Consider the following 14,429-nt stretch of genomic DNA (forward strand, 5'->3'; position numbering starts at 1 on the left):
AGCTCCAGTCTTGCTAGTTGTCATGCCCTGGAAGCAGTCTCTTGCCTTAGGTTGGAGACCCTGTGCCTCTTGATGTGCAGAGTCCCAGAGATGCTGCAGCGGTCCCTACCTCTCCTTTCTCTGGGTGACAGTACTGTTAGGGTGGTCCCTGGTCTCTGTTTCTCCCTGCCTTCCTCTCTGGCCCACATGGAGATTGGAGATGCCATGTCAACCTTGGTTCATTTGCCAGGCAAGCTGACTTATTTTCTGTCCGTTCTATTACTACAGAGCTGTACCCTGAATCCAGTCATGTTCTATGAGTTGGAAAGATGTCTTTAGTTGGTGAAACAGGTAGCCACTGGCACAAATAACTATTGCTACCTTGGAATTTGACTGCTAGTTTTCAGAGCTTCCTTCCTCATCTCCTCCTTGCTTCTGATCTGAAACTATATTTTGCTTGATTTTAATGCTCTGATCCCCAACTATACCCTGTTTGACTTTAGTGCTCTTCTCTGAATTGTCTTTTGAGCTGAGGTGGTCCTGGCAACCCCATTCTCCACCAATCTCAGGTTTTATCTCAAATTTTTCAGTTCTCCACAGAGGGAATTTACACCATAGCTCTTCGTATGGTCATGTTTTGATGCCCTTTCAACATTTACCTTTGCATTTCAAAAGAATGGACCAAAATAAGAAAGAAAAGCAAATATAAAGTGTATTCGCCACAAAATTGATGCTTTGCACTAATTTGGGAGACCGAAAGTTTTCTAAAGGTCCAGACTGTGTTATCTGTGTTTTCTTATGTTCCTACGAAGAAAATGTGATTATGCAGGGAGGTTCTTACATGTGTGTTATAACTTAGCCTACACAGCAGAAATGCACATTGGATGCACATTTTTACCCTTTCATGTCATTGTTTATATATTTTTTCTAAGTGTTGTTGAGATGTGTGAAGTTTTCCAGCAGCCTGTGAAGCCCTCAGAAGCCATGGAGATCCTGCAGAAAGTGAAGATGATGGTTATACGTGTGCTCACCATCGTTGCAGGTGGGCTGCTCATATAACAAGTGCTCTGCAATTGCCCTGTGCCAGTTTTCAGAACTCGGGTGTCAGAGAGATGAGTAGATTGCACTTGAGTTTCTTTTAGAACAAAGCACAGCTGTCTTAGTCTGGCAACCAGGCCTTGAGGAATCTGCCCCTCCCAACCTCATTCCCACCACTGGGTCTCTGCTCCAGCCAAATTGAACAGCCCCTTCCTGCCCCTTTGCTGGGCTTTCTGGTCTTTTTGTCTTTGCTTATGGAATGTGCTTCCCTTGTCTCCTTGACCTAAACTACAGCCATACTCTGTGGCCTAGAGCTGGGGTATCTTGTCCAGAAGTGTTCCCCCATCTCCTTTACTGGCAAAGACCTCGAAGAGACTTTGATCACATGCAGTTCTGTACTTTCTTCTTTCTTACATCTCCTCCCTCTGCTGCAGTCAATATTTTTTGAAGATAGAAACTGTGTCATAACCTTCTGTGTGCATTTCCTGATGGGTGCTGAGTAGTCCCTGCAGTAACCTGAATTCCCTACAGCTGTGACACTTATTGCTGGTATCATAGTTTTTGGTATCTTCTTTTCCTGCTACAGTCTGTAAGCTTCCTGGGAACAGGATCAGTCTCTTGTTAAATTCTGTGTCTCCATAATACTCAGCACAGTGTCCAGCAATAGTGACTATATTGTAAATGAATTAATTCATCTACTAAGATGATCCTTGCCAAATCCATTCCTGCACATTTCAGTGCAATCTCCTTTCAATGCCACTGCTGAAGGAGAGTCCCACGAGCCGCTTTAGAGGGTAACTGGAGGATCTTAAGGCTTTTCTGAAAATGTGAGTGTTGAATTTTAGAGCACACTTGAGTCCGTGGAATGGACCACAGTTGTTTAAGTGATTCACAGGTGCACAGAGGTGCTGCCATCCTCTGGCCCAGTCTCCTGAGCAGGGCTGCCCAGAGTTCCCTCAGTGGGCTGTCGGGCCTGAGTGCTCTGCCTTAGCTGATGGCAGTGGGTTTTGACAACATGAATCGAAGCTCAGAAGAGGAGGGGCAGCGAGGAGAAATGGGGAAGCTAAGGGTGGATCCGATCAGATCAAGAGGAAAAGAGAAAAGTGAGGGGTCATCTGAGTGGGGCTTACCTCCATATCCTGTGTGAGCTCCACCATGGTTGGCCTCAGACTCCCTGCCCCCTAGCTCATCTGATCCACATGTTCATTCTTCTACCTTCCCCTGATTTACTCCTGGATCATTATTATTATTTAGATTATTATCAGGTTGTTATATTATGATTTGTAGATTAAGTCTTATTTCCTTTGGAAAGCTTTCCTTGACCTACCCTGTCTGGGGTCACATGGCCTTAGCTCCCTGTTATGGCTCTTACCACCGTGTGCTGTTCTGATGATGAACATGTGTCTCTTCTACAGTCGTGAGGACCCGAAGACTGTGCCTGTCTATTGATCACTCCAAACCTGGCACATGGGAATCAGAACAAGGGAAATGCTGATTGACATTTGTTGAATGAATGAATAAATGCCAGGAGCCCTTCTATACTTAGGTCATGTTTCACTGGAATTACTAAATGTGAAAACTGTTCACGGGGGAGTGTTCAGCAATGAGTAGTGGGTGGGCGGGTGGCATACTCTGGGCCTATGTTGTAAGACTGAGCAAACTGTGGGGGCCTGGGGAGGATATTGTAGAGAGGAGTCTGGTTTACTCAGGAAGGGGCACAGTGGATGTATTCCCAACATCCACTATCAGAGAGGAAGGATCACTGGCCCCAGGATGGTTAACTGGCGGGTATGGGCCACTGAGTCTGCGAGCCAGGAGTATGGACCAGCATCTGCTGGGGAGTGTTATGGAGAAGAAGTGAGCCTTGGATAAATCTAGTATGTGAAATCCATTTTTCAAAACAAACTCAAAGAAGATGAATTCTTCTTTGTATTGATAAGTGCTAGAAAGAAGCTAACGTATGGCCATGAGGGTGAGAGTGAGGGGTGGAGGAGAGGAGAAGACCTTGGGAGTGCAGCTCTGGGTAAGGACATTTCAGGTGAGACTTGTGCAGTGAGGATGTGTGTCTGCCATGTTCACCGTTATATCTCCCCAGGGTTTAGGAAACATCCTGACATACATATGATAGGCATTCAATCAATATGCGTAGAAGGATTGGATAGGTCAATGCATGAGGGCTAGCACTAGGCTGGGCACTTGTCACTATTTGAGTTAATCTACACAATCACTGATGGACTTGAGGCTAGTGTGCTGGGACTTGTGGTCTGTAAGGCTGCCTCCTTACTATCATGATAGACCACTTAGGATTACACACCGTCATGTCTGGTAAGGCTTTATTGCTCCAAATGTCTTCAAGGGCATAGTTAAACATGACTGTTACAACAAGTGATGTCGTGAAAAGTGGTGTAATGGAAGAAGCAGGCACTTTGACATTGAACAGGCTGAGTTCCTCGATTCACGCTAAGTGACACAGGGTAGCTACTGAGTCTCTGTGAGCCTTGAACAAAACATAGGGGAACACGTATTTCAACCTATGTGAGAGGATTAAATAAAATAAGTCACCTCCAAGGGGCTTGCCCTTAGGAGATGCCTTGAACATGCTAGTTTCCCATGCATCTCCCTGCCTGCCATTGGGAAAAGCACTTCTCAGCTCACAGAGCTAGTTCATAAGTAAAAATTGGTGATTTACAGACTGTCTATCACAGAGTTTGTTCTAATCTGCTCACTCACCTCTTTTTTTGAAATACAAATGGTTCTTTGAACAGAAGAATTGATTGGTCATTGGGTCTAAGAAACATGGAAAAGAAGTAAAAAACAGATGGAGAAGTGAGACAAGCTTGATTTAAAAATGAAACCTCAATTGCAGTGTAGGGATTTTGCATTTTTTTTTCTTTTAAGATCATCTGTATTTCCAATTAGATGTTATGAACATTGGTGATTAGGAATATTGCTTTCTATTGTCAAATAGAAAGCAATAACATGTTACAATAAGTACAAGTTAGGATGGTCAGTACATGATTTCAGCATGTGGAATTGTGCTCAGGTAAAATTCAAATCAAACTTCTTCCTCGTTCTTGAATGCTTCTCTGGCATATTGAATTCAGCCATGTTTGAAGACATAATTATTTTGACATTTCACAGTCAGCTAATGTAATGGTTTTTAAATGAATTAAACATTAGTTAATGTATGAATTTATGTTTATTTTGCCATTCTGTGTTGCAGCTGCTAAATTAATATAGCATACTTGAGATTACATTAGTAACAGATAATTAATTTTTAATTTTTATATTTTATTTCAAGGAAACTCAAGCATAACTAACATTTAAACTGCCACCCCACTGTCCTTATTGAATTGTTACTCCATCCTGTAGAATAGGAGGGCAGTGACAGATCCCATAAAGTTAAAAGGATGGGGTGGAATTGACCAACATGGGTGCCTCTCCCATCATATAAAGGGAAGAGGAGTCAGGTCTGTTATTACTATTGTTGTTGAAAATGCACTATATTTTCATCATATCACAGAGTTGAGCTTAGTATCTCCAGTAGGAAAGTTGTCACTTTCCTCCTCCTGATCTAATGCTTTAAGGATGCCAAGGACAATTGCAGGAGAGCTCATACAACAGAAGGAACCTCAGTGGGCAGCTGCTTTAATCTTCCAGTTTCCCTAATCGACAAATTGAGGCCCAGAGAGTGAGAGTGAGTGTAAGTTTCCCAGGGTTTCAGAGTGAAGCGGTCAGAGCCCATTTCCAGTTGAAGAGACCTGAGAGGGTCCATGGGGCTGAAGGGAGGAGAGGGAAGGGGTCCAGAGAGTGCTGGCAGATGTGGAAAGCCAGAGTGGGTCTGAATGTGTCCTCGGAGCCAAGAAGAGGGGCCATAGCAGGTAGGAAGGGCTGGAGCCAGGGATTTGAAGAGGCAATGAGAGGTGGAGAAAGAGGGTACCTGGGAAAGTTGGAGGAGCCAAGGCTCAAAACCAGCTCTTGCTAGTGTCAAGACAGTTGTCAGGTGTCCTTGAGGGTGGTGACTTTGAGGGCAGGCTTCAAGATGTGTTAGATGTGAGGCAGATGGAGACCAGATGGCCTGACAGCCCAGCACTGCATCCCATGATCATATCATCCCTGACCTAACCTTGCAGGAATGCTGGGCATGGTCACTGTCGACTCCACGTTTCTCGTTTTACATTGAGGAAGCAAGGGGCTGACACAGCCCACAGCTTGCCTAATGCCATACGTTATGTCAGCTTTTTCAGGGTGCATTCTCTGCTCTTTTAGGTTTGAAAAACATAACTTATAAACACATTGCTGTGTCTTTCCTGGACAAGAGGATACGTTTATGCTTAAAGATAAGTGCTGTGATATTTAACAGCACATTATCACCTTCATTTCAAATTTTAATAAGAGATTACTTAACAGACACATTTTACATTTCCTGCAATAAAGATATCTGTCTTCGAAATTGGTAAAATGAGATTAATGAGAAAAGAAAAACAGGGCGTCATGGTGGGTTGCTTCTGGAAAGCATGACTTTGGGTATATGGTATCTACTCTGCATTTTATGTGGTTGAAAACTGTTTTATTGATTAATAAATTTTATATTTTAGAGTAGTTTCATATTCACAGCAACCTTGAATGGAAGGTGCAGGGATTTCCCACATAGCCCCTTCCCCACCATAGCCTCCCTCATTATCAGAGTGGGACATTTGTTATAGTTGATGAACCCTCACTGACACAGCATCATTCCGAGTCCACAGTTCACGTTGGGCTTCGCTCTTAGTGTTGTCATTCTATGGGTTAGGACAAGCATATAATGATATACATTCAATGTTATAGTATAACACACAGGGTTTTACTGTCTGAAGGATCCTCTGTGCTCTGCTCATTCATCCGTCCCTCCCTTCTAGCCCCTGGCAACCACGGATCTTTTTACTGTCTCCATAATTTTTGTCTTTTCCAGCACGTCATTGAGTTGAAATCATATACTATGTAGCCTTTTCAGATGGCTTCTTTCACTTAGTAATATGCTGGAACTGTTTTTCCTTCCTTCCTTCCTTCCTTCCTTCCTTCCTTCCTTCCTTCCTTCCTTCCTTCCTTCCTTCCTTCCTTCCTCTCTCTCTTTCTTTCTTTCTCTCTCTCTCTCTCTTTCTTTCTTTCTTAGACCGAGTCTTGCTCTATCACCAGGCTGGAGTGCAGCAGTGTGACCTCGGCTCACTGCAACCTCTGCCTCCCAGGTTCAAGCAATTCTCCTGCCTCAGCCTCCTGAGTAGCTGGGATTACAGGCACCTGCCACCACACCTGGCTAATTTTTGTATTTTTAGTAGAGATGGGGTTTCACCATATTGGCCAGGATGGTCTTGATCTCCTGACCTCGTGATCCGCCCACCTCGGCCTCCCAAAGTGCTGGGATTACAGGCGTGAGCCACTATGCCTGACCCAGAACTATACTTCTAAAGGACTTTTGAGAAACAATTTATTATTAATAATTTAAGAGTCAGGATAACATTTTTTCTTTAATTAAAGAAAAGATTTTCTTTCTTTTAAAAATGTATTTTATTTTCTGTCACGACCAAGCATCTAGGAAGTGCGAAGCCCTGTGCTAGGTGCCACAATGACAGGAAGGCAGTGATAAGAAAAGTTGCTCGTGGTGGCAGGTCTTGTGCAGATGGATTTACCGTGCAGTGGGCGACCACATAGGGAGGTGAGCACACAGGCATCTACGCAGCAGGGAATGGAGAGGCTCTGCTCGGCCTGGGAAAGGTGGGTGTCTGGAGACAGAGCTCTAAAAGATAGGTAGGTTCAGGAAGGGAGAAGTGGTGCCTTGTATCCGATGGCCTTGAGGAGACAGGAGGGAGACAGGGCATGAGTGCAGAGAGGTGGAGGCACCTGAGATTGTGGAAAGACTTTGGATGCAACGTGGAGCCTTTGCACAGATTCCTGTAGTAGGGGATCTCCTTTGAGGAAGAGCCCTGTGGCTCAAAGCATAAGGCAGATTGGAAGGGTGAGGTGGGGGTGGGACTGTTAAGAGCACAGCAGTTTCCTGGGCGTGATCTATGGGTGCTGGACAGACGCACAGATGGAGAGACATTGGGAGGTCACCCTGAGCAGATGGGGAGGTTGGTTGGCTGTGAGGACCAGGGGGAGGAGAGTCATGACTGGCTTCCAGGAAGTGACTTGTGAGGCATGGGGCATGGAGAAGAACACACATAGACAGTGTGTAATTCATCCTTCAAACGGGGGCACTTTTGAGAATGACAGAGGGCACCGTTCATAACCACGCAAGAATAAGTGAAAAGCAAGTCTGTCCTGGGCAAACTGGGGTGAATGAGTACCTCACTTGTAGGGGATACAGGGAAAGGAGCTAGTTTGGGGACGTAGAGAAAATTAATATTTACAAAATCAATTAGGCCCAGAAAAACAAAATCTTTATTTTATTACATTTGGAACTCAAAAGGCACAGCTTTACCCTCATCATCTGAATGTTCATCTTGATGATTTAAGGAATGTTTAGGAATTTGTATCACTTTGAATCTTTATAAAGTGATTTTGTGAGAGTGGCTAGTTCAGGAGAGGACTGTCTATTATTTATTTCTCTGTGTTTCCTCTGGCAGAAAACCCTTCCTGGACCAAGGACATTTTGTGTGCTACTCTGAGTTGCAAGCAAAGTGGGATAAGGCATCTCATTTTATCTGCTATACAAGGGGTCACTTTGGCGCAAGACCATTTCCAGGTTTGTCATCTTTAATATTTCAGAGAATTTCATGTTCATGACTATTGGCCCTTGCAAGGCAGTCAAGTTATTCAAACCTTGCTGCTTGGTTCTTATAACTACAGCAACGGTGTCACACACAGTCTTGTTGCAAGTCGGGCTCGTAGAATGACTGCTCACGCTTCCTCCCTCTTGGCCTCTCCCAGTGGTGTGCTGGGGTTGAGTGGCATTGATTTATGAGAGCTGATTGTTAAATTTTTGGGAATTTTGCAAGCTGATTGTTAAACATAGATATCATCATAATAAATAAATTACATAAACTTAAGATGAAATAAATCATGTTAGAAACATAAGAAATAATTACTCAAGATTCATCACTTCCTAATTATTTTAGTATGTTTTGCTGTTATCTATCTTCCTGAGATGATTTGCTTTTGTTGTATCCACATGATGGAAATACTATGCAGTCTTGTGCTAAGTACAGTTTTTCCCATCTCTATGTTTAGTGACGTTATGGTGGCAGCTTGAACTGGGCCATGTGGGAGCATTTGCACCATGGAAATTGGCAAGTGCTCCAAATCAGATTTTTTTTTTTTCTGGAGAGTTAGTTTTTAAATATTTACCAGCCCAGCACTGGCTCTAACTAATTGAATACACCGGCTAGTACCAAAAATTGATGGCTGAATGGGAACCAGCATAGCAGTTTCCTTTATATTAAATTGGACACATGCCCAATAGGATCCCATGTAGGGTCTCCAACTACAGCTAAGTCAGAGAATGTGACTTTTATTTGGGGCCCACTCCTTTGTCCTAGAATTAAAGACTCCTGGGCCCCTAGGCAGGCCTGATCTTCCTGACAAGCTTGGACAGTGGTGATGTCTTTCCAACAAAGCAGTGAAGACCTGTCTTTCTTCTAGGTCTGGTTCTGAATGTTGTTTCTTGCTTTTGTGATGCATACATCTGTGAGCATGAGATTATCACAGAAAGCAGAGAAATAGATGATGCCGAGGGAGATGAGAGATAGCCATGCCAGACTCCCACAGCACGGCAAGGGTGTAGAATGCCATGCCTTGGTGAAGTGTCAGGAGGGAGTGAGAGTTGCTGGTCCCTAATCAATGTCTTGTGGCCTTTGGAGGAGTTGTGCATGTCAGCAGGAAGCCCTGAGCAGTCCCTAGCAATGACTGACTGTACAACCCCATATTCACATTGATTTATTTAGAAGATCAAATTCTTATTTCCAGGTTGTGCAGATCTTTGTCAGATATTAAATGTGGATACAGAAAAAAAAATCCTCAGAGACAATTTTTTTTTTTTTTTGACATAGAGTCTTGCACTGTTGCCCGGGCTGGAGTGAAATGGTGTAATCTCAGCTCACTGCAACCTCTGCCTCCCTGATTCAAGCAATTCTCCTGCCTCAGCCTCCCCAGTAGCTGGGATTATAGGTGCCTGCCACCACGCCAGGCTAATTTTTGTATTTTTAGTAGAGACAGGGTTTCACCATGTAGGCCAGGCTGGTCTCGAACTCCTGACCTCGTGATCTGCCCACCCGGCCTCCCAAAGTGCTGAGATTACAGGCGTGAGCCACCATGCCTGGCCCCTCACAGACAGACAATTTTTTAGTGGTAAGCGAAGGTTATAATAATAAAATAGTCAAGAGACTCCAGCTTTCAAAGCAACTGACCCAAAGACTGTATTTATAGTTCAAATTGTTATATGATTGTCAACAAGTCTGGCTGGTAACAGTTGAGTTAGTTTTGCTGAAGAGCAGAAGTTCCTGTCTTTAATGACAAAAATAGTATGTTGCTTACCTCAGGATGCAAAGCTTTTAGGATGGGTCTGTGGTTCAAGGGTTTCAAGTATGTGAGACTTTTAGAAATATGAATCTTTTTCAGGCTGTGGGGTATGAAGTGCCCAACAGAGGTGGGCCAAGTGCACAATGCCATTTGTTAGTTTTCAATATCTAAATAATTATTTTAAATATAGGTTTCTCAGTAGCAACATGGAATTCCCATTGAAAGAGAAAGTTTCAGCTGATCAAATTGATATGACAAAAGTTTTGGGGCTGTCAACTCCTTACCCTCTTCCACCCTTTGTTCCAAACAGTAAAAAGCAGCAATAAAGAGATGAATGGGCAGCAGAAATTAAATTTCAGATATGACAGCAAGTGCCCACTGTATCTCTTGGGATAAGCTGAGTTGGAGAATGTGGCTGGAACTTCAGGTTGGGTGGGGGCTTCCTACTGCCTCTTTAGATCTAGACCTTTGGGTCCACCTGTGCACATTTATCCCCTATGTGCTGATTCCAGGCCTGATCTAGCCAGAGAAGGAGAGTCTGATGGGTGCTGCCTTTTCCACATGGTGGTTTTACCAGATCCCAAAAGTATAGCCTGATGAATGTCAATCTCAACCTTTGTCCTAGATGCTTCTCCTTACCTGGAGCCTGGTACACCTGTGCTGAAGAAACTTGGAATTTTTCTTCCAGTAGTCCTTGCTACTGGGGTAGAATGTGCACTTTTCTACTTTATAATCCCCTGTATGTCAAAATTATTATTTTGTTAAATTTAAGAATAACATCCATAGCAGGAACATTATAAATGCATTGAATGAAAATTAATTTGCATGCAGTTACAAAGTATGAACTAGAGGTTCTTTGCTATAAGGGAATACTCCATGGCAGAGCCCTCATGCAATGGGTTTAATTCAATTTATGTTCTCAGGAGCAAGTTGGTCCCTAAGGGGATACTCACCTATATCTATTGTTCTGACCTATCTGTGCATTGGTATGCTACAAAAAGGGATCTCTTTGAAGCAAGAAGAACACTGAGCCTGTGAAATGCTTGGGTGAGAGAATTGGAGAAGGTTTAGAGAACTTCACACTCAGAAAAAAAACAAAAACAAAACAAAATGCAGAGTGTGAAAGTCCAAGGGCTTCTATGCATGTTATTAGACATGTGCATGCAGCTTGGAGTCTTGAGGCTGGACCCAGACATCCCTCTGCCTTGCAGATGCTCTGCCTGAGTTTGCTGCCATCCTTTTCCTTTCTGCTTTGCTGTGGTTACATTCAGACAACAAATGGGGTCTGTGCACATTAGGGGCAGTGGGTGAGGGAGGAGGCTGTGTCTCCTGCGATAGAGCAGGCAGCGGAAACTTAGGTGAAAAAAGGAAAGAAGTCTGTATCCTTGAGCCCTGCCACACGATAGAAAATGGAGACTGGCTTGAGCTGACCGCTCCCTGTCAGACTCCTTCAGGTGTTACTGACACAATGCAGGGGTTCAGTTGCTTGGCAGGTATCAACCCAATGACCACAACCAAGGAGGATTTAGCAATGAGATTTAAGTAAGGAGAACACCAGGGATGGTTCCCAAAGTAGTGCCTCCGAGCTGGGGACTGGGTTAGGTTTTATCAACATCGTGTAATGAGGATCTGATTGACTGGATCCTGCCCTGGGTGATGCCAGAGTTCAATGCAATTGGATCCTGGATCCTGCCATGTAGTGTCCGCTTCTTAATTCAGTCCCCGCTCCTCAGTCCGAGCACTCCGGTTCCCGCTGTGGTTGCATACTGGTTCATCTGGGCATGCTCGGGTTATGTGACCTGAGGGTCCATGGCAACTGAAAAAAACTTGCAAATTTCTTACGTAAAAGTTGAACCAGATGGGCCGGGTGCGGCTAACATAGACAGCAGACACCACTCCACCTGCCCAGGCCCTCAACCTCCACATGCGGAGTCTCACTCCTCTCCTCCCTGTCTGAGCCAGGCATTGACACAGACTCAGCCTCGCCCAGCCCCACGTCGCTCAGCTCCCGGGACTTTCCCCGGGCTCCTCTCGCATCCTTCACCAGCTGTCTCCAATTGCATGCCTGGCTCCTGTGTGTGGCAGAAGGACCCAGGCTGTGTCTAGACCCTTTCTCTTCTCAGTCTATGCTCACATGCTACGTAATCTTATCCAGATTCATTTGCAACCTAAAAATTCCAATTACTTCCTGACAACTTCCAAATTTCCTTCTCCAGCCAATACCTCCCCTGACCTTCATGCTCGTGTGTGTTCAGTTGCATTCCCTCGCAGATGTTAAACAGGCCCCTCAACTCTACTCATGCAAAAAAAAAAAAACAAAAAAAAAAAACACCTCTTCATCTTTCCATGTAATTTTTCCCTCCCCTGGTGTTCTTTCCCTCAGATGCCAGGGACAACAACGCTGGCATACTTGTTTAGTCTTTCTTTCTTTTTTTTTTCAGTTAGAAAACTCTCCCTTCTACCTTCCAAATGTTTCCATGATCTGGCCATGTTCCACTCCCTCCACCAGCACCTTTCTGATCCGAACCAGCTCTCCCTTCCTCCTCCCCTTGCCTCGATCCCTAATGCAGTAGCCAGAGTGATCCTTCCAAAACATCATCAGACGGTGTTACTCCTTTGCTGAGAGTGCCCAGTGTCTTCCAGTCTTATTTGGAATTAGTGTCTGATTTCTAAGGGAGGCCACTGCTAGGTCCTGCTGTCTGGGGGGCACATCCCTCTCTCTGCCCTCCTAGGCACTCTCTTCTCCACTTCACTGGCTCCTTTGCACCCACCTCAGAGCCTTTGCACCTGCTGCTCCCTCACCTGCAGTGTGCTTCCCTAATGATGCTAAGAAGTCCTTTGTCTTGCACCTCCAGCACGGCCCCAACCCCACCTTATTTTCCTCCAGGTCACCTGTGACATGCTGACCAGTTTGCCCCTATGGCTGTCTGCGGGTAGTGTTCCTGCACTGGAGTGTGAACCTCATGGAGGTAGGAGTTTTGTCTCCTGTGTTCACAACTCTCAGTCCAGCACCTATCTTGGGCCTGGCACTTGGCAGGTGCTCCATAAGTATTTTTTGAATGAATGAATGAATAGTCCTATAAGATTTCTGTTCAAGTTCCACTCCCAAATCGCTTGGGAATAAAAGAAACTTATGAAATGAATGACAATAATAGATGAATTGGAGTCAAGAAGTTGCAGGCTTTGTAATAATCTATTGGCTGGTTTAGTTCCCCCCACAGTGAGATTCTGAGGTTTGGTTGAGGTGGTGCTGACAGTGGCACGAGTGCTCTGATCATGGATTAATGTTCATCAGTTCCTGAGAAGTCTTCACCGCCACTAAATCTACCTCAGCTGTGCCGGGGGCTCCATCTCGGGGCGGCCTCCAGAGCTCAGCTCCCAACCTTGACTTTTCAGCAGTCTTCACATTTCCTTGGAACATATATTTGTTAGCTCCCTTTGGTCCCTTGAATGGTTCATGATTTTTCTTTGCAAGAGAAACTGACAGTGGTTTTGAAAAAAAATTTAAAGTTTTATTTTGACAGAAATATTACCTAAGTGTTGACTTACTCATGATACCTTCCCATAATTGGTGCAACATGGAACTAGGCTTCCAATATCAGTAAGAATAGAGTGATATAAATAAAATGTGATGAAGCAAATAAATTCTGATGATGTAAACTAAAGCATTTATGGTAGAATAGCGGTGTCTAGGGAAAGTGTATAGATTCATGTGTATGTCTATAGACATAGACGTTATATGTTTGTGGTATTTTTCAGGTTGTTTTAAATGTTAAATTACCTGTATTTGTCATTTAATTCCACATATGGTGTTTTGCATTTTGTCAATTAATAGGTATTATTCTAAAGGTTTTCTTTTTTGGCAAAATGATTGGTCTTTTAAAAAACTGATTGTTTCCAGGAAGATACTGATAAGATGTCCATGAAATCTCAGAGGTGGGGGCTGGTGATACGCAGGATGGGGACCTACTTCTAGAGTCTTTCCAGATGTTCCCCAGAGTCTTAGGAGCCTCTCCACCTGCAGCGGGCAGAACAGGAGCCTCCCGGACTGCCTGGGCAAATCCAGGTTTTATCCACCTCACATATGAATAGCCACATATGATTTCTTTTTAATCATTGTGTTTGTGGCTGTGAATTTTGAAAAGCCTACATTTTCTTTAAAATTTTGTTATTTTCATATTTATTTTTAATAGTATATATTTAAAATGTACAACACAATGTTTAGATAAACACACAAAGTGACATGATTACTACAAACAAACGAGCATATCTGTCATCTCAGAGTTATCTTTGTGTGTCGTGCGTGTGTGTTAAGAGCACCTAAAATCTACTTTCTTAGCAAATTTCAGTATGTAATACAATATTGTCAACTATAATTCTCATGCTGTATATTACTTCTCTAGATGTGCCCATTCTACATAACTGCAACTTTATACCCTTTGACCAACATCTTCATTCCTCCCACGTTCATTCCTGGTAACCACGACTCTATGCTTTGTTTCTATGGGTTTGACTTTTAAAAAGTTTGACTTTACATGTAAATGAGATTGTGTAGTAGTTTTCTTTTTGTGGCTGACTTACGTCACTTAGCTTATCTTCTGGGTTCATGCGTGTTGCTGCCAATGGCATAATTTCCTTCTTTTTATGGCTGAATAATATTTTATTGTATATAATGTCACATTTTCTCTATTCATTCATCTCTTTAGAAACATTTTGGCTGATTCTGTATCTTGGCTTTTGTGAATAATGTAAATATCTCTTTGGGATGTAATTTCATTTCCTTTGGCTTTATACCCAGAAGTGGGATTTCTGGATCATATGGTAGTTCTATTTTTAATATTTTGAGAAATATTCATACTGTTTTCCATAATGGCTGTAGCAATTTACATTACCACCAACAGGGCACAAGGTTTCCCTTT

The 14,429-nt window shown here is 43.5% G+C and overlaps 1 protein-coding gene across 2 annotated transcripts in view; it reads left to right on the forward strand.

The window, feature by feature from the left end:
- ABCA13 (ATP binding cassette subfamily A member 13) overlaps positions 1-14,429 on the forward strand; it is a 492,370-nt gene that overhangs the window by 106,692 nt on the left and 371,249 nt on the right. For both annotated transcript variants that reach the window (XM_017956721.3, XM_031665413.1), the window contains 2 exons: positions 912-1,021; positions 7,620-7,738. In XM_017956721.3, the coding sequence (XP_017812210.3) occupies positions 912-1,021; positions 7,620-7,738 (229 nt within the window). The remainder of the gene's footprint in view (positions 1-911; positions 1,022-7,619; positions 7,739-14,429) is intronic.

This window comes from Papio anubis, chromosome 4 (genome assembly GCF_008728515.1).
Source record: "Papio anubis isolate 15944 chromosome 4, Panubis1.0, whole genome shotgun sequence".
NCBI lineage: Eukaryota > Metazoa > Chordata > Mammalia > Primates > Cercopithecidae > Papio > Papio anubis.